General features: G+C 39.8%; 1 protein-coding gene across 4 annotated transcripts; it reads left to right on the top strand.

Annotated features, from left to right (window-relative positions):
* The first annotated feature begins 2,019 nt into the window (after positions 1-2,019).
* Positions 2,020-17,084, top strand: thnsl2 (threonine synthase-like 2). 4 transcript variants are annotated; one of them, XM_033646209.2, is made up of 9 exons: positions 2,020-2,250; positions 5,938-6,169; positions 6,552-6,746; positions 9,580-9,732; positions 9,827-10,066; positions 14,011-14,159; positions 15,412-15,537; positions 15,671-15,825; positions 16,692-17,084. In XM_033646209.2, the coding sequence occupies exons 2-9, from the start codon at positions 5,947-5,949 to the stop codon at positions 16,915-16,917; spliced, it is 1,467 nt and encodes a 488-aa protein (XP_033502100.1). In that variant the 5' UTR covers positions 2,020-2,250; positions 5,938-5,946; the 3' UTR covers positions 16,918-17,084. The 4 variants fall into 4 exon arrangements, with proteins under 4 accessions (XP_033502100.1, XP_033502098.1, XP_078018122.1 ...); XM_033646207.2 differs by having other exon boundaries at positions 2,020-2,330; XM_078161996.1 differs by lacking the exon at positions 2,020-2,250 and adding an exon at positions 3,363-3,514 and having other exon boundaries at positions 6,558-6,746.
* The last annotated feature ends 2,030 nt before the right edge of the window (positions 17,085-19,114 follow it).

The following is a 19,114-nucleotide window of genomic DNA, read 5'->3' as shown; positions in this document are numbered from 1 at the left end:
GTGACTCAAACAGCCTTATATCCTTGGGCAAGTTGTTCCAGAGTCTCTGGGCCCTGATTGCAAAAGCTCAGTCCCTTTAGTCTTCGGTCTGGACTCTGGAACAGATACAAGACCTCTGCCCGACAATCTCAAATCACACAAAGGTTCATAGGGGACTAAAGGGTGTGAAATGTAATCAGGAGCCAGGCCATAAAGAGCCTTAAAAGTAATCAATAAGATTTTTAGGTCAATCCTCCAATCATCAGCTGCAGCCATCGTCACAAATGGATGTCGCTTCATGTGACGCTTTAGAAGACAAGATGTCTAATTTTTCTTAAGATATATTTCCTCTCCTCTCATCCTTGTTGGTGGCGGATCCTTTGAGTCCTGTGTGTTGTGAGGAGGGGAACCAGCACATCCCACAGATGCTCGATCAGGGAGAGAGCGGTTTTTAAACTCACATAAGAGACACTATTACATTAACTCCAGATATAGTGAATTCAGCTTATCAGAAAATCAGTAGCTTACAGCCATTCACACTATAATGTAATAGACTAACATGTTTAAGTGAATTCCATGCATTTTCTGAGACAGTATAGCAGCACCAACTTTACTCAGCAGCATCATTAGCCTGTGTTTTGTTGATGTGCTGTAAAGTTATCACACAGGAATTTGCAATCTCAAGGCCCACAGGTCCTTGGAGGCTCACAACGTTTTCACCAGTGGCTAAACAATCTTGCACTGGTTGGATAAAGGATTAGATCCTTTTTTGTTTAACTGGAAACAGCCCCGAAATCCCAATCACCAAAGCCACCAGACTCCGTTTGAAATAGAGCGAGTATAGAGCCAAGAGAACAAGAGCCAGGTATCATTACAACGGCAAACATCCAGGAAAGAGTATTGGTTATAAAGAGCTGGACAGCACTTGGCCCTGAGATGATCCACACCTACAGTACTGGCTGAAGAAACTGCACTTTATGAATGCCTGGCAGGACAAATGAACCAGCTGCTGATGGATGGGATACATCCAGAGTGGTTGACCCATAAAGGATCCCCAGAGGGATGTGGCCAATAACCTGCCTCTGTTCAACATTAAAGCTCTTGTCAGGCATCATAGCGGTTAATATGAATAGGCTCAAACCTAAGATCAAAACAAGAGCCAATAGCAACGGCAAAAAAAATGCTGTTTGGCATTGGCAGAGAAGATTAGGCAATTTTTCATGGGTGCAACCCACATAACTCAGCTCTGCTGCTCATCCCACAAATGCATGTTCCTTACAAATGTGGCACCATTTTAAGGGAGATAAACAGGTTTTCCAATGGTATAAGATTCATTGCCAAGAAGCATTGTTACAACAAAGAAATAATCTACCAAACACAAATTTCCTTACTTTTTGTGCTTAGTTCATGTACTGAAATAGGTTTAAATAAGTTTTTTTTTACTGTCAAAAGAATTCAATTTCTTGAATTTACAATTTGTATGAAATTAAAAAGGATGAATATTCACTGTTGTTATTACCATATATTTAATGTTATCCCATTATATAACTGATGATGCAAAAGTATCAGTATGAATTTTCACCATTTCTGTGATGTTTTTAAAGAACTTTCATAGTAAATATCTAGAAAAGATACACAGAAATAATACTAGTGCTCATAATACTACTAATTCAATAACAACAAATGGCATATGTTGGCATACTAACATATTAATAGCATTATAGCAGTACACTGTTTGTAATTTTGATTTTTTTCTTTGTTTTATAATTACCATGAAGTGACATCTCAACCATTTTGTAGAGGCCTATATATCAAAAAACTATGGGGGCTGTCAAAAAAGGTAGGAAACATTTATTTGTATTATTATTGCCCAAATTAAATAAAAAAAATGCAGATAATTTTATTTTGCAATTACTGTTTTTTCTTTGAAGGGACTGTGTTCATAAAACAAGTCCCGCCCACAGTCTTTTGAGCCAATGGGATGACGTAGTGGTGCATACAGGCCAGGCCGACTGGGCTGTACCAGAATATCTCTGGCTGTACTTACTACTTTGTGGACCGTGGGTAAAGCCATGTCTGGCCGCTGTAGCGGTTAAACAACTCGACTGCTTTCCAACTTTCATCCTACCACTAATAAAAGCTAGCTCAGCCTTTTCATTCATCACGGCTTACAGAGTCAATTTTCATTCAAAGCTTCCTGAATCATCATGTTAACAACTTAGCAAACAGTGGCTGAACTAGCTTAGCTTGCTACGTGGCTAAACCAAACGGGTACGTCGAGCTCTGCAGTAAAACTCTAACGTTACGTGATTACAACTCATTGAGCGAGTGTGTTCGTCGATCGCTAATAGGTAAATGCATTAATTTAACCTACCGCTTATGGAGAGCGCCGAAGCTAGCCTCACGTGTTGGTGTCAGGTATTCAACCAGTGGTGAAAACAGTTTAAAGAGCTTTTACTCACGCATTGTACCCCGAGTTTTTGTGAGTAATTCGATTTAATGGTACTTTATATGTTTACTCCACTACATTTGTAGTAGCTTTGTGCTCTGTCACGGCTTTATGTGACTGTAGTTACCACTACTTTGAAAATATATATTCTATCGTACGGTTGCACTCGTAGGTGATGCACTGCTACCTGTCATTCTACCTAATACTGCATACAGTCACTAAAATGAGCTTCCTCTCCACCAGCTAAAACACTACAAATGACCCATGCATCAGTAACAACAATCCCAGCAGTGTCATGATTGTAATACAACTATGGCAGAAGTGATCCTGCTGCATAAAGTGTCCGTTAACGTTAAGTAGTCTGTGCTTAGTGTTATAATAGTGTAACTATATAACATTTTTAAATGCAGGACTTTTACTTATACTGTATGGTTCTGCTGCTTATATTTACAGATAAGAGTAAATCTCCTACCACTGTATACAACCATGCAACTCAAAAAGTTCTGTGAAGTTAAAATGGGAACTGCGTGATGTTTGGGTTGTTGACTGAAGTCTACAATTTACGACTTGTGTGGGTAAAACACTGCTGTTTATTCTAAAATAACATTATAAGACCTGCAGTGACTGTGTTTTAACTGGACTAGATTTATTTGCAGCAATTAATGGAAAGCACTGTTGACAGATGTTTTCTTTGACAAAACAAAGAGAAAAGGAGAACAGTTAAATTCAAGCAATATGTTTATAGAGGCACTAACATGATATGATGAAATAATCGGAATCAAAAAGCTGTCTTTTAACTGTCCATACAGAAAAACCTAAAGCAGCTTTATGTGAATCTCCTATGACGAGTGCACTTATGGATGAATCAGAAAATCAGTTTTATTTTAATTTTGATAAGTAAGTAGCTCCTTGGGTAGGTTGTTCCAAAGTTCAACTTGTATATTCCTTTGGACAGTCAGCAGCTCGTCATAGATCTGTTCCTCTCAGTGTAGAATGTGAGGCAGCGTTGACGGCCATCTGTAAGTGTGTACATTAAAGAAACTGAAGGGGAAAGAGTTCTGTTTAAATCCATTTTACTTCAGATTGGTAAGTACTCTACATGTTGTGTGTGGTAGTATAATAGAGTGGAAGGTACATATAGTCTGCTGACTAATGGACTGGACTGAATTAGGATGTTCTATATTCACACACTTCTACAAAAGACATTTTGAAGTGTATGTATGTAGCAGGTTTTTAAGTGAAGTAACTTATAAATGCACACTTCACACTGACTGCTCACCATGAACAGCTTCAAGAAAAAAAAAATCTGTTAACCTTTAGCCACACTTTCTATCATTGTGAATTCAAACTCATTACTGAGCACCATGGTGCAGTGACTAGCATTGTGGCCTCAGAGTGAGAGGGTTCCTGGTTTGAACCCCGGGGTGGGGGGAGCCCTTCTGTGTGGAGTTTGCATGTTCCCCCTGTGGCAGGGTTTCTGCGGGTACTCTGGCTTCCTCCCACAGTCCAAAGACATGCAGGTTAATTGGTGACTAAATTGCCAGTAGGAGTGAATGTGAGTGTAAATGGTTGTCTGTCTCCATCTGTCAGCCCTGTGATAGTCTGGTGACCAGCTCAGGGTGTACCCCGCCTCTTTCCCAATGGCAGCTGGGATAGGCTCCAGCCCCCTGTGACCCCTAACAGAATAAGCGGTTACAGAAAATGAATGAATGAATTACTCAACACACAGCACGATTATGCTAAATGGATAACAGTGCAATTAACACCTCAGACTGACTCTTCCTTCTTTGTAGTTTTGTCAGTGATCAGCAGTTTGTCCACTGGGAAATATCTTTTTGGTGTAAATGCTAAATACTTAAATACCTCTGAAATGAGACAGACAAAAGCAAATGCTTATAAACTCATCAAATGCAAAATCTTAGTCTGTAAAATAGCTAGTTGTAATATAAATGTAGTGGAGTAAGAAGTACAATACTTTCTTCTGAAATATATTGTAGATAGTAGCATAAAATGTAATTATGGACAAGCACAATACTTGAGTAAATGTAATTTTCACCACTGTCTACTGACCCCCCACCTCCCTCTGTCTGTGCAATGTGTATGTACCTGTTTTCTCCATGTTTATATCAAGTCCAGTTCAACCAGTGCTCTTGTGCTGGAATGATACATCATCTGTGTAGTTTGTGGTAATTTGATCAAACACAACCTAAATTTGGGATATGCACCTTGTTGAAGGCACAGTATAATCCAGGTTATGTAGTGAAGCTCTTTAAACTACATTTTGATTCAGGATTCCTGTTAAAGACATGCCATGCCTATTAAAGGGAAAGTTCAGTTTTTTCGAAAGGTGGATATATGAGATACTTATCCATAGTCAGTGTACTATATACAGTAGATATCAGTTGGCACTCCCCCAGTTTGTAGAAGCACGCTAGAGCCCAAGACAGAAGCTAAGCAATGAACCGCTGTGGAGGGGTCAGCAACAAAATGTATTTTAGCCAACTAAAAAAGTCCCAATAAAAAAAATCTATATCAGTTTAAGTCTAGGCTGTATTTAAAATATTTTTAGAGCTTTACCTTTCCATCAGACTGCCTGTTCTAACGGGGAAGCTGTTAACGGCTTCAGTTTCCCATCTATGCTCTCATCAAAGCCACCAGACCCCATTGACAAAAATAATACTTTTAGCGCACTGAATACGGGAGCTGCTGGTCTACCTCTGCTTTCATCTGTTAGTTAGTTTGTGTTAATGTGTGACTTTGGTGTATAAGAACTAACCCTTTTAAACGTCAAAGTCACACAATAACACAAACCAACTAACTCTTCAAGGCAGTAGTAGACCAGCAGTTCCTGTGTTCAGCAATGTTAAATCACTGTTTTTCTCAATGGAGTCTGGCTTTGAAGAGAGCGATATTACGGCTTAAATTTCCATTGGACGTCACTGTCAGACATTAAGGTGAAGCAGTGAAAATTCTCAACATAACGTACACTTAAAATGATATTGTAATTTTTTAGGTTAGACTTTTGTAGGTGGCTAAAATATGTTTTCTTGCTGACCCCTTCCATGTCAGACTCCAGCCTGTTTCTCCAAACTGGGGGCGTGACAGCTTGCATCTACTTTATGTAAAACACTGTCTATGGATGATTCAGATTATTTAACAAATTTGCATTGATAAATTCTATTTGCATTTAGAATTGAATGCCCTATTAGGGAGCTGACAGTATGAAGGGAGTAGGGAAATGACAGGAAATAAAGGGAGAGAGATGGGAATGACATCCAACAAAGGTCGCCAGCAGGATGTAAACTGGAGCTGCAAAACGTTAGCTGAAAAGTCAACTCCAAACCTCAGATCTCAGATTAAAGTGATTGTTGAAATATCACTCATTTAGAGCATCTGCTTAGGTTTGGGGAAGGGACAGAATATGTGGTTGTAATAAATGATGCAGGGAAAATGGGTTCACAGAAATGTCCTAGCCTGTATGCATATGAGATTCTGATCTCTGCTCATAGGTTTGTCCAATGCAGTACCGCAGTACTCGGGGTGGGGTCCGTGGATGGGACTTCCAGGATGTGCTGTTTTCAGGTTACGCTCCAGATGGAGGGATGTTCATGCCTGAGAGTCTGCCTTTACTGAGCCCAGACACCCTAAGGGGCTGGAGGGGGCTGACCTACACCAAGCTGGTGGTGGAGGTCGCCTCGCTGTTCATCCCCTTTCAGCTGATCCCCAGAGAGGACCTGGAGGGTGAGCTGGTGAAAAATTCAGTCATCATACCATGTCATTTGATTTTAAGGGATGTTCGATTTCCATTGTGTAGAGATAAATGAAAGAAAAAAATATGAATTGTGAACTGTATAAACAGGTTTCAAAACCACACATGATTAAACTGACTAAAGAGGCACAGACAGTTACGAAAAGACAAGTGCGGTCCTGTAAAATTGAAAGTTAATCAAAGACATACTGTAAAGCACAGAAATTTGTCAAAGATACCACTTTTTAAATTGAGTCACAAGTACTCCAATAACACAAAAATGATTTAGAAATAACAAAAATCTATACCATTACAACTGAGCTGCAAACACCAAGGACATGATTTCTTCTCTTTCGTCCTTCCTCCCTGTCCCAGTCCTAGTAGGTGAAGCCCTGTCTGGTTTCTCACTGCCTGAGGTGGTGAGAATTGCCCGGCTGAAAGAGGGTCTGTCAGTCCTTGAGCTCTTCCATGGAGACACCTTGGCCTTTAAGGACCTGGCCATGACCTGCACTGTGCGCTTCCTCGACTACTTCCTGCGAAAACAGAATCGCAGAGCTACTGTTCTTGTTGGTAAGACCTAACACCTATGATGTCATATGATAAAAATAAGGCACTATTTTGTTGTAGACTTTTTTTTTATGCCTTTGCGCTGGCAATAGCTGTGGCCGGAGGCATGTTTTCAGGTTGTCTGCTCGTCCCATCCTTGTGAACAGGGTATCTCAAATGTCCACTTTGACTCAAGAATGAACTGATTAGTTTTTGGTGGTCAAGGGTCAAAGGTCAAGGTCAATTTGACCTCATCTGTCTCATTCTTGTAAACGTAATATCTCAAGAATACCTTCAGGGCATTTTTTCAAATTTGGCACAAACATTCACTTGGACAGCTAATTGGATTTTGGTGGTCTAAGGTCAAGGTAAAACTGACCTTGCATCTGTCACATTCTTGTGAACATGATATCTCAAAAACACGTAACGATATTTCTTTAAATTTGACACAAATGTTCACGTGGACTGAGGAATAAACTGATTAGAATTTTGTGGTCAAAGGTCAACGTCAAACTGACCTTGACCTTTGACCTCATTTTTTGGCCATAACTCAGGAATTCATATTCTAATCATGACAAAACTTCACACAAATGTCTAATAAGATGAAATAATGAAGTGATGACACTATATATCCAAAAGGTCAAAGGTCACCTTCACTGTGACATCATGATGTTATGCATTAAACACTTTTCTGACCATTACTCAACATCATATCCCAGGAATAGAAGGAGAGACATTTGGTCAGATACTGAATTGGTGACACTAATCTTGGGTGTCCACCTTGTAACTGTGCTGATTGTATAGATCTTCTGTGCTGTTTGGGGGGGGGGGGGGGGGGGGGGATGTGTGTAAACCATCCATGTTTTCACAAACATGGATGTAAAACTGTAAGAGAAAGTTGACTGATGTGCAGAGGCATACAACCACAGGGCAGTAATTCTATTTTTATTGTATCTACAACATAAAGATGTAAATGTTAAAGGAAATATTTGACAAAAATGTGTTAGATTTATAAGAGCTGAGTAGTCTTGATGGAGGCCTTGATTTGTTTTGCTTGGGCCCTAATGAAAACTCTCTGGTCATTCTCTGTTGTCGTAATGAATTCATTTTTATGCCTGCACACTGGCGACAGCCGTGGTTGGACTGCCTTTCATTGCGCAACCCTGTGCTGTACAATGACAGTGAATGAACCTCTAGCTTCTTTCAATGTGGACAGCCTGGAACTGCCTTCGCGTCAAAGACATTGAGCGATATACTTACACGTATGCATTAATTTTCTCCATCAATACTAATCAACTGAAAATGCATTTCACGTGACCATTCACACACATGGGGCTTGTGCGTGCCGATGTAAACAGAAAGCAGATTGTCTACTCTGCGGCTGGTTGCTTAGTTACAGAAAATGCTACGGAGATGGTGAAAAGTAAGACCAGAGATTTCTTTGCTTGGACTGACAATGAGGTGTAACTGATACTGGAAATAACACGAGTATAAGGACTGGGAGTCGTTACAAAGCACATACAGTGACTTTTTTTGGGCAGTATACTGGGAGCTGTATCCAAACTTGGCTGGACCTTGATTTTAACAAATCCCAAACATTACCAACTAAAACAAGTGTTTTTTCATTCAAATCTGTCATTCAACATCTAGTTAAAAATCTGTTATTTGTACAAAAGACGGAGCAACATTTTTTTTCATTTATCAGAAAATTTTACTTTTTTTTCTTTTCATGATCTTTTATTCCCCTTATTAACTTTTAATATGAATAAAACTTGAAGTCAAGGAGAGTCTGTCATTACAAACTACAAAAGAACACCCCCCTCCATCTGCAGGTTTGAGAAGGACAAATTTGTACCCCTCACCCACTCTCTCTGTTTTTGGAAATGAAATTGACTCATTGCCAATTCACTGTTGGCACTAGGCGACCCTTGTTGGCACAATAGTCTCCTGTTTTTTTTTGCCAATTCAGCATGTTGAAGTGGGGTTGGAGCCAGTGGAGCCCAGCAGTGAGTGAAATCAATCAGAATCAGAATCAGAATCGGTTTTATTGCCAAGTAGGTTTTCACATACAAGGAATTTGGAACATGCTTCTTTAGAAGCATATAGTATAAAGTATAAAAGTAAATAATGTTAACAATTAAATATAAAATCTGAATACAAATAACAACAATAATAATAACAATAAAAAAATATGTACACTGTAAAAATGAATAAGGTTGTGTGTGCAAAGAACAGTTGTGCAAAGTATGGATGTGCAAGTTTAACAGTATGCAGTGTATGACAGGTGAATGACTCTGATTGGCAGTTCAGTTAGGGCTGACACACAGAGGCAGACAACCACTCATGCTCACATGCACACCTATGGGCAATTCAAAGTCACCAGTTTAACTTGTTTGTGTTTGGGCTGTGGGAGGAAGAAAGAAAATCAGGAGAAATCCCACACTCACACATCCACCCTTCTGCCCTCCCTAAATGGATTTCCTTGCTTTTCAGTACTATCCCTACATCCTCCTTTGCTCCCAACAGTCCTAATTAGACAGACTGTCTGCAAGCCATGTTGAATATTAAAAATCACAGAGAATTAATGTAATAAACCAAATGCACAATAGAAATGTTTGAAACTTGGGATTGTTTAGTGTGAAAAGGAGGTTTAATGTTCAATCAGCAGTCAGAGGACTGTGAAGATAATTACTTTGATGCTGACAGTCATCACTGTGATTATCATGGCATCACGAAGTACATCCATGCTCTCTAAAGGAAGTCAGAAGTACCAATACTACACAATGTGTCATAGTTAGTATCATAGACGATAACGGTAATAAGTCTGAATCAGTCAACCTGTGTTTTTCCTCACCAGGCACATCAGGGGACACAGGTGGCTCGGCTATCCACAGTGCCAAAGGTCTCTGTGGGTTGGAGGTGGTGGTGGTTTACCCCCGAGGACGCATCACTCCAGTCCAAGAGAAACACATGATCACCTGCCTGGAGGATAATGTCCATGTGTTTGCAGGTAAACCTAAAGAGGCTAAAGGATTACTGGCTGGTTTTTTTTTCTCACAATCCAGCAATCACAAATCAAATCACATGTATTTTTACCTCTGTAGCTGATGGCAGCTCTGATGACATAGATCAGCCTCTGCGCTGTCTCTTTGCTGACCAGGAGCTGGTCAGGTCTCATGGCCTCATGAGCCTCAACTCAGTTAACTGGTCCAGAGTCATGATCCAGCTCGCCCACTTCATCTATGCTTACCTGGAGCTCAGTGGTATGGAGCAGGCCGAGGCTAAGGGGGAGTTGCCTGAGCTGGAGGTGGTGGTGCCCACTGGAGGGGCGGGGAACATTGCAGGTGGGTTCATTACTGCTGGTAGGGAATTGGATTAAATGATTACACCCCCCAAAAATCCATCTTTTGATTATTAATACTAACCTTTAGGTTGAGTAGTCAATGATCAGGTTTGAAAGGTGGCTGATATGGAACAAATAAAAGAAGTATTCTAATTTTAACAACCACTATGTCATACAACCACAAACAGCACAAACAACAATAAACACCACAAGAAAAAATAAATAAATAAATAATAATAAAAATAAATAAATAAAATAGAATCTTACAAAAAAGCTAGGGGGGGCAGTGCAGTGGTTAGGTCATGTATTTATATGCTAGGTCTTAAGATAGGCCATAACATCTACTATCCAACGTCCATATGATTGAGTGATCTCAGACTTCCAACTCACGAAGATGAGTCGTCTAGCCAACATGGATGTAAATGCAATGACAACTGACTGGCAGGGTTCTATGTTTTTCCTGAAAACCTGTGTCTATGTATCAAAGATTGCAGACCAGAATGTATTTAGTTTAGAGCAGGACCAGAACATGTGAAACAATGTTCCTGGTGCCTGATGACACCTGAGGCATGTTGGGTCAGTACTAGGGTATATCTTGGCAAGTTTGGTCCTTGATAGATGAAGTCTATGAACAATCTTAAACTGCATTACACAATGTCTAATACATATAGAAGAAGAGTGTATCTTATCTATTGCATATTGCCAGTCTACATCCAAGATCTCTATCCCTAGTTCTTCCTGCCACTGCTCTTTAATATGGTTGAGTGAAGGTGCAGAGATACTTTGAAATAGTTGGTATAACCTAGAAACTGCCCCTCGCCAGAATGGATCATAATCAAGACACTCATTGATCCAGTCTTCATCTGGTGGAGCCGAGAATGAGGAAAGGTTTTTCCTAATAAAATCTCTCACCTGCAAATACCTAAAGAAATATGTCTGTGGTATTGAATACTGTCAGCCCATTCCTACTCCAAATCTTAAAGGCTGGGTCCAACATAGATGGTGGGAAAAGTGGGTTTGCTAGTATTGGACTGGATGGTAATGTAGTTTTATGCTTGAAATGCATCCTAAATTGGGGCCATATCTTCAGTGTTGTGCTAACTACTGGGTTATTGGTGAGGTATTTCTTACTAAGAGGCAATGCAGCACACACCAATGCGGCCAGACTTACTGGGGCACTTGTATTTTGTTCACTCAGTGCCCACAATGGTTGGCTTTCAGCTGGTAGCAACCAGACCATTAGATCATATGTATATTGGCGGCCCAGTAATAATTAAATTTTTTAAAAATGAAATTTGGGAGACCCAATCCTCCTTCATTCTTCAATCAATCAATCAATCAATCAATCAATTTTATTTATAAAGCCCAATACCACAAATCACAATTTGCCTCACAGGGCTTTACAGCATACGACATCCCTCTGTCCTTAGGACCCTCACAGCGGATAAGGAAAAACTCCCCAAAAAACCCTTTAACGGGGGAAAAAAACGGTAGAAACCTCAGGAAGAGCAACTGAGGAGGGATCCCTCTTCCAGGACGGACAGACATGGAATAGATGTCGTACAGAACAGATCAGCATAATAAATTAACAGTAATCCGTATGACACAATGAGACAGAAAGAGAGAGAGAGACACACACACACAGAGATGGAGGACAGTAGAAGTATGACTAATGATAACAGCAGCAGCAGGAGGCATCTGGCAGGACCACGGCAGCAGCACAACCACACACGTCACACTATCCAGGCACTATCTTATCAGTTTGCACTGCTGCCTGAGGGGTAGCATATAATACTTTTATCCAAGTCTGAAATACAGTGCCAAACCCAAACTTCTCTAGTACCTTATACAGATAGTTATGCTCAATGCTATCAAATGCCTTCTGTGCATCTAATGATATAAGTACCTCTGGGACAGGAGATTTTTCAGAGGAGTACAGTAAGTTAAACATTCTGCGCAAATGACTAAATAAATGTCTACCCACCACAAATCTTTTCTGGTCTGTATGTATAAATTTGGGCAAAACAGATTCAAGTCTAGAGGCCAGTACTTCTGTAAGAATTTTATAGTCACATCCTAATAAACTTACTGGTCTATAAGATCCACACTGAGTAGGGTCCTTGTTTTTCTTAAGCAGTACAGATATTGTAGCTTGGGTCATCATAGGAGGCAGAGCTTCATTATTAAAACATTCTTCAAATACTTCTAAAAATATGGGAGCCACTTTTGCTGCAAATTTCTTATAGAACTCAATGGAAAAACCATCCGGTCCTGGGGCTTTACCTGATTTTAGGTGTGTTATTACCTTAAGAATTTTCTCCAAGCTTATTGGTTGGTCCAAAACTACTCTATCTGACTCCTCAATGCCTTTTAATTCTAGTCTGTCTAATACCTGGGTATGTACTGTACTATCAGTAGCCCTCTCAGAAGTGTAGAAAGTATTATAGAATTGCATGAATTGGCTATTTATTTGTCTTTGATTACAGGTAATTGTGCCATCATCCAATGCTATTTCTGTAATTTGGTTTGCTGAGGCAGACGTCTTTAGCTGATGTATTAATATCTTACCTGCCCTCTCCCCATGTTCATAATGCTCACTGTGGGAATAGGTCCTGCATTTGGCTGGATAACATAATATCATACTCTGTAACAGGAGTCTCTCCTTGTAGAGCTCAGGAGAGGGCGTAGATGCATGCTGCTGGTCTGTTACCTTTAACTTATCCTGTAGTTCTTTCTGGCGTGCAGATAATCTCTTATTCTCACTTGCTGTATATGAAATGATAAAATCTCTAATGTATGCTTTTATTGTCTCCCACAGTGTGCATCTGCTCACTTCTGGGGAGTTGTTAGTTAGTAAGAAAATATCAATCTGATCTGACAAATATCTAACAAAGTTTTCATTAGATAAACGCCTGTCTCAAATAAACACCTGGTTATCTAAAGCCTAATTTTTATACAAGTAATATTCATACTGGTTTAAATAAACAATTCGATATTTCACATTTTAGCTGAGCTTTTGTGTCCCATATTGACACCTGTCCCAAATATAGGCCTGTTGATTTCAGTGATTTAAGCAAATGGAAATTTTACGGGTATTTGAAAAGCTCAACAGCAATGTCTCTTTCCTGAAATTATGACCGAGTTACTCAAGATAATCCAGAGACCATGTTGTGAACAGTGTCATAGAACCTGTTTTCTTTCTACCAAACTACACCCACAAATCGTATCTCTGTCCAGAGGGAAACTACTCACGGACAAGAGGCTCGTGCTTGTGACGCACGAGATGTAAACATTAATGACGTCCTCCTCAGCTGAGCTGTAACTTTAGCTTGCTCAGTGGTGCTAGGTGAGCTAGCAATAACTGCACGCTTTCTTCTGCGTGGTGATATGGTTGGCAGGTGTAATTCTGTAGAGAGAAAATAGTTCCTACATCAAATTGCTCCCAACAAGGTCTGGGGATTAACCTGAGCAACCGGGTCATGATTCCTGGGAAGAGACATTACTGTTGGGTTTTGTCTTGGCAACCAGACCAGGTGTTTTTTTTTGTGACAGTGTTAGTCAAAATTAATAGGGCTAGTAAACGGATGGGGCGTTTGATTGGGACTAGCCTTTTAATTGAAGTTTTACAGTATATTTTTTGGCGCTTTGAGCACCACAAGTTGAGTGCCATCTAGTTCCATCATATTGGAGAGAAGGCAGACATTTCTACAGCTGCCACCAGGTCAGCAACCCACACCAAAACAATCTAGACTGATAAATAGCACTACAGGTAAGAGGCAAAATATGTACTTTTGATTTTGGGGTGAACTGTCCCTTTAATGCAGTCATTGCTCATTTTAGCAGAAAAGGATCCCTTTTTTCCAAAAGATCATAACCATGACATGCTTCTCCTTTATCTCTTTTTTTTTCTGTCCCTCACTCCCTTTCTGTCTGTCTGTATTTCAGCTGGCTACATAGTAAAACAGATGGGGTTGCCCCTGAAGTTGGTGGCCATGGTGAATTCTAATGACATAGTGCACAGGACAGTAACCAGTGGTGACTTTTCCATGGCAGCTAATGTCACACAAACTTTGGCCCCTGCCATAGACATCCAGGTAACACAGTTACACAGACTATAGTTTCAGTTGCTCATATCAATAACTTTTTTACAGATGTCAGTCCGAAGATTACTTTAATAAGATCACATTGTTCGTCCACACACGGTCTAAAAAGTGGTTGTTTTTTCCAGTCTATTTTAATTCTTTTTTTATGAGCAGTTATATGCTTTGCTTATTTCCTGACAGTCCCAGAGCTGAATCAACATGTTCAGCAAATTTCATGGCAGTCTGCCTGCTATGTTATAATATATCCTGTGTGAAACATTTACATACAGGCATGGTGGTAGTTGAGTAAAACTCATAGAACAGGGGTATTCAATTAAATTTCACAGAGGTCAAGTTACTAAAATTTCCTCGCAGCAAAGGTCAAAACCCCATAATGCCTTAATTGCATTTTATGGCCTACCCCTGTATCTCACAAATAAACAACAATGTGCATTTCCATATCATTTCAACAATATTTATTGTCAGTTTTCAAAGTAGGATACCAACATACAGACACATTGAACTTGAATGGAAAACAAACAGCTGTCTTTACCATAAATAAAATTAGTCCTAGCCATAGAGTGTATAAATAATGGATGTAGATATCGCACTGTCACCCATTGGTTTGTGGACTCCCATTTTGAAGTCTCAAGTATGGCAATTTGACTGTTGCCATCTTGGCTTTTTGGAACCAGAAGTGACCATATTTGGGCAAGAGGCTGATGCTGTGGAGAAGTGAGGGGTGGATCTGATGTGTAACTTTGAGCATGAATAAAATGCAAATATGTGAGTTCTGTAACCCCCTCCTGAGTGAAATGCATAAGAAAGTGCTCTTTTTTATTACTTCCTTCCTTTCCTTGTAAGAGAAATTGGCCTGTAACTGCCCTGCTAGTAGTTTGACTCTTGGCTTGAATGGAGTCGGAGAGTCTGGAACTGTACTGAGTTTTAATAATCATTGATCATGATCATTTATTCTCTATAATTTTAGAAAAGTTCACAGCTACAGAAAATGAATGTTTGAATGAACGTTGGCACTAGTGGGAAGGCAAGACATTAGGATTTATGCTCTGAGACAATGACTTTCTATACACTGGTAAATGGCAACCTGGCCAGTGGTTGCTAAGGTATCTTGTCCAACACATCCACACACATTACCATCCACACAAAGTTATTAATTTAAATGTCTACCATGTGTGTAAAAGCTGTATTGACATGTTTGGTCCCTCAGGGTGCTGTGTCACAATGCTTGATTTTTGTCCTGTAGGACCCGTACAACATGGAGCGGGTGTTCTGGCTGCTGCTGGGCAGAGATGGAGCTACAGTGAAGAGCATGCTGGAGGAGTTTCAACAATCACATAGACACTCTCTGCTGGAAAACCACCGCAAACTAGTACCAACCATACAACATTTACTGCACCTGCTATATACTCCCAGGCATAATCATTCTTTATGTGTCAAGTAGGACTACACCCCCCATCTACCGCTCTAATATTTTATGATCCTTCCTTCTGTTGTACCTTTAGCTGTCACAGGTTTTATCAACTGGAACAGTGAGTGATGAAGGGATCCTGGAGACCATGAGGAGATGCTGGGAGGAAAACCAGTATGTCCTGTGTCCACACTCAGCTGTGGCTGTATGGCATCACTACCACTGTCCTCACAACCCCGGGATCAACAGGTCAAGTATAGCTTCATCTATTTAGCTGTACACACACAAGACACCTCACACATCAAGGTCAGGTGTCTACAACCATGATAGCAGCTTTGTGAGGCTATACTTACGCACAGCAGTGCTTTGGGCTAAAGGCTAAAACCAGTATACTAATATGCTGACAGTCAATATATTTATATGCACAGTTAAGTGGAGCTACGGTTACAGCTTGGCAGGGGAATCAATTTATTGACTGATGTATGTCAGAGTCTGCTACGATAGGTGGTGATATACCCCCTTTCACCTTTTTTATACTGGACCTTTTTCCGGTTGACCTATTACGCCACAGACCAAACAATTGGTACAATGGTGGACAACTTTTCACTTCTGTACATACAAAACTGCACGGCTCTGGATGTAGATTTCACCATGGTGTTACCAGCTTCTTCTTCTGTTACACATTTATTGCTATTTGACTTCGGGGTCAAAGCCTGGTGCAGATGCTGTAGAGCATACGCAAATTGCTATGCCAGATGGGTCTGATTGACTGTATACATGCAGGAGTTATTCCACTCCCAGTTGCATTATCAGGGTGTGTTGGTCTGGCTTTGAGAAATTTGATTTAGTACAATTTCAGTTGGACTAACATGTTTATATGTATTTTAAAAGTCCGGATTTAGTCGGACTTACGCAATAAATCGATTTTCTCTAATGTTATGTAAACATATTGAGTGTTTATTACCACCGTCACTGTCTTGATTTAGTGTGTTAGCATGCTAGTGCTAGCAAAAACCCCCGAAACAAAACAAATAAGTCAAATTTGTCTTTACTCAGCTTACTGTAATGAAGGTCTCATCCAGTTTTTTGAGTAGATACTGAAACTCTTCTTGCAGGTGTTATATTGCAACAGCATCTCCAGCCAAGTTTCAGGCAGCAGTGCAGAGGGCTGGCCTGACCTTTGACCTACCTAAGGCAGTACTGGTGTTGGACAAATTGGCCACCCGTTACCAGAACCTGGAGCGAAGCCCAAACTGGTGCAAAGATTGGGAGGACAGACTGAGAGAGAAGATCCAGTCTGTGAGTTCAGTCAGGAAAAACAAAGGGACGTACTACAGCTAATTGTGACAGCTGTAATATTGTTAAAAAAAAGAAAGAAAAAAAAAAAAGGTGTTTACAGAAAACGTGGATGGACATTAAACTGTGTGTAGGTGAGATCAGGTGACTCAGGCTGCTTGTCCTTGATCCATGTCCTTCCTTATCTGGATGTAATAAAATATGTTGATGAGAAAGTCTTCTTGGTACCTCTTTGATGGACTTTGATCTGTAGTGTCATACGACTTGTCATTGTCATGTCATAACAAACCACAAACCAACCAACCATTTATAATGCTCAGTTGTCCTTCCACAACTGTAACACAAATGTAAATGAATGCTAAAGAATAAAATCAAACTGTGAGTTTAATTTTCTTAAGACAGTCATTAATTTAATTGCACAAATTTGACACATATAAGGCACACACACACACACACCACTGGCAAGTGTTTATAAACAAGCCTTGCCACTTTTTCCTCCTGTTCATTTCTCTCTTGTCCCTTCTCACTGGTGCTTTCATGTTTAAAAGGCAGGACTGCTCACTGGCCTTGCAGATGTGCTCAGCTTGTTAGTCTTGACAGATTTTGCACCTAAACTAGCTACCATATTGTATCGTCTTGTCACATGATCAAATAGAGACTTGACATTAGACAATAAAAGAAAATAAATAATAGAAAAGAAAACCATAACAGAGATGGGTTTGCATTTTTGATTGCATATAGCCAGGGCCCCCCACCCCACAGGCCCCAGCGCAACAGCACTGCCTGAACTGTCTATATTTACACCCCATACCATTCAAAAAGTTTATTTCTGTAACTGACTGATATTTACCCTTCAGGACTATAGCTCATGTTCTTAGCTGTACTTACAATGAGTGCAACAGAAACATTTTACTATATCCACCACCTGGAACCGGTGCAGAAATGCTGAATAAAAGGTGAGTGATGATGTTTGTAGGCATCTGTCTTATCTTGAAAGTCACTGGAGGGACTTTAATGCAATTTTGCCTGTTGGTTTAGTTTATTTTCATTTGTCATTCCAAATATATCCATATAAAAATACACATGCAGCAGAATTAAGTGTAGTTCCTCTCAGGAGCAGAACAGAAAATATAAAAACAAAAGACAAAGCATCCTTTATGGTTGCATTTGCTCCTGTTGCTCAAGAAAGCATTTGTTTCTGCTCTCTGATCAAATTGTAACCAATACAATGCAAAAGATCCTTTCACAGCAAACATTTTTGATGCATCATACTGGGAAAAGCACAGGTGTTAATAATGACTAATGATGGCTCAGTTCCATTGACGCAACCTGGTAAACCATGAAAGTTTGATACATGCACATTACTAGGACCCTGAAACAGCACAAGCACATGAAATGATGCTAAAATGTTCTTGAAGTATCAAAAGCAAAAAGTACTCAATGTGCAGCAGAATGGTCTCTGTCAGTTATTAACATACTTTTGGATGATTTAATTTATAGCACTGCGTAGTAACAAGCAATCACAAGATATGTTTTGAAAGTAAAATCTTAATTTGGAGTAACCCTAGTGGTCTAAATGCAATATTTACCTCAAAAATGTAGGCTAGAGTATAAGTATAAAGCAGCAGAAAGCAGAAATACTCAAAGAACAGTTTTGAGGCACTTGCAAATTATTTAATTGTAACTTAAGTATAGTACTGCATTATTTCCACGGTTGCTATTATGAATGTTGACCTATGCTTTTTCTACCATGACATGTCAAATTGTCTGCTGTAAATGAGGTCTGTTGTGCATAAATGTATGTACAGTGATGGATCAAGTACCTGAAAAATTGAATTTCCCCTTGGGGATTAATAAAGTATATAAAATAAAAATAAAAAATAAAATAAAATGAAACCCATACTTGAGTAAAAGTACAGGTATCTTACCAGGAAACAACTTCAGAAGAAGTTAAAGTTGCCTATTAGAATATGACTTGAGTAAAAGCCTTAAAGGACAACTTCGGTATTTTTCAACCTGGGCCCTATTTCCCCATGTGTATGTGTGCGTATGATTCATGGATACAACTTGTTCTAAAATTGGTTCAGTATTGAGGGAGGCGGATGCAACCGGAGCCGCGAAACGAGCTAAAACGGTAACAGGGGCAAATACGTCCCGTATAAGTTTGCGCATTAAAAGTGCTTTTTTTCGCCACTGACCGGTTCAGATCGCCAGTGCTATGAGTGGAGTCAGCTGTCAGTCA

The sequence above is a fragment of the Epinephelus lanceolatus genome, chromosome 19, assembly GCF_041903045.1.
Source record: "Epinephelus lanceolatus isolate andai-2023 chromosome 19, ASM4190304v1, whole genome shotgun sequence".
Classification (NCBI taxonomy): Eukaryota; Metazoa; Chordata; class Actinopteri; order Perciformes; family Serranidae; genus Epinephelus; species Epinephelus lanceolatus.
The sequence above is the reverse complement of the archived record's forward strand: the minus strand, read 5'-3'. Positions and strand labels throughout refer to the sequence as shown.

Excerpts from the sequence above, each read along its gene's own strand:
- thnsl2 (XM_033646209.2), top strand. The coding sequence starts at position 5,947 with ATGCAGTACCGCAGTACTCGGGGTGGGGTCCGTGGATGGGACTTCCAG. Across the intron at positions 14,160-15,411 it reads CCCCTGCCATAGACATCCAG|GACCCGTACAACATGGAGCG; the intron begins GTAACACAGTTA and ends TTTGTCCTGTAG. Across the intron at positions 15,826-16,691 it reads CACAACCCCGGGATCAACAG|GTGTTATATTGCAACAGCAT; the intron begins GTCAAGTATAGC and ends CTCTTCTTGCAG.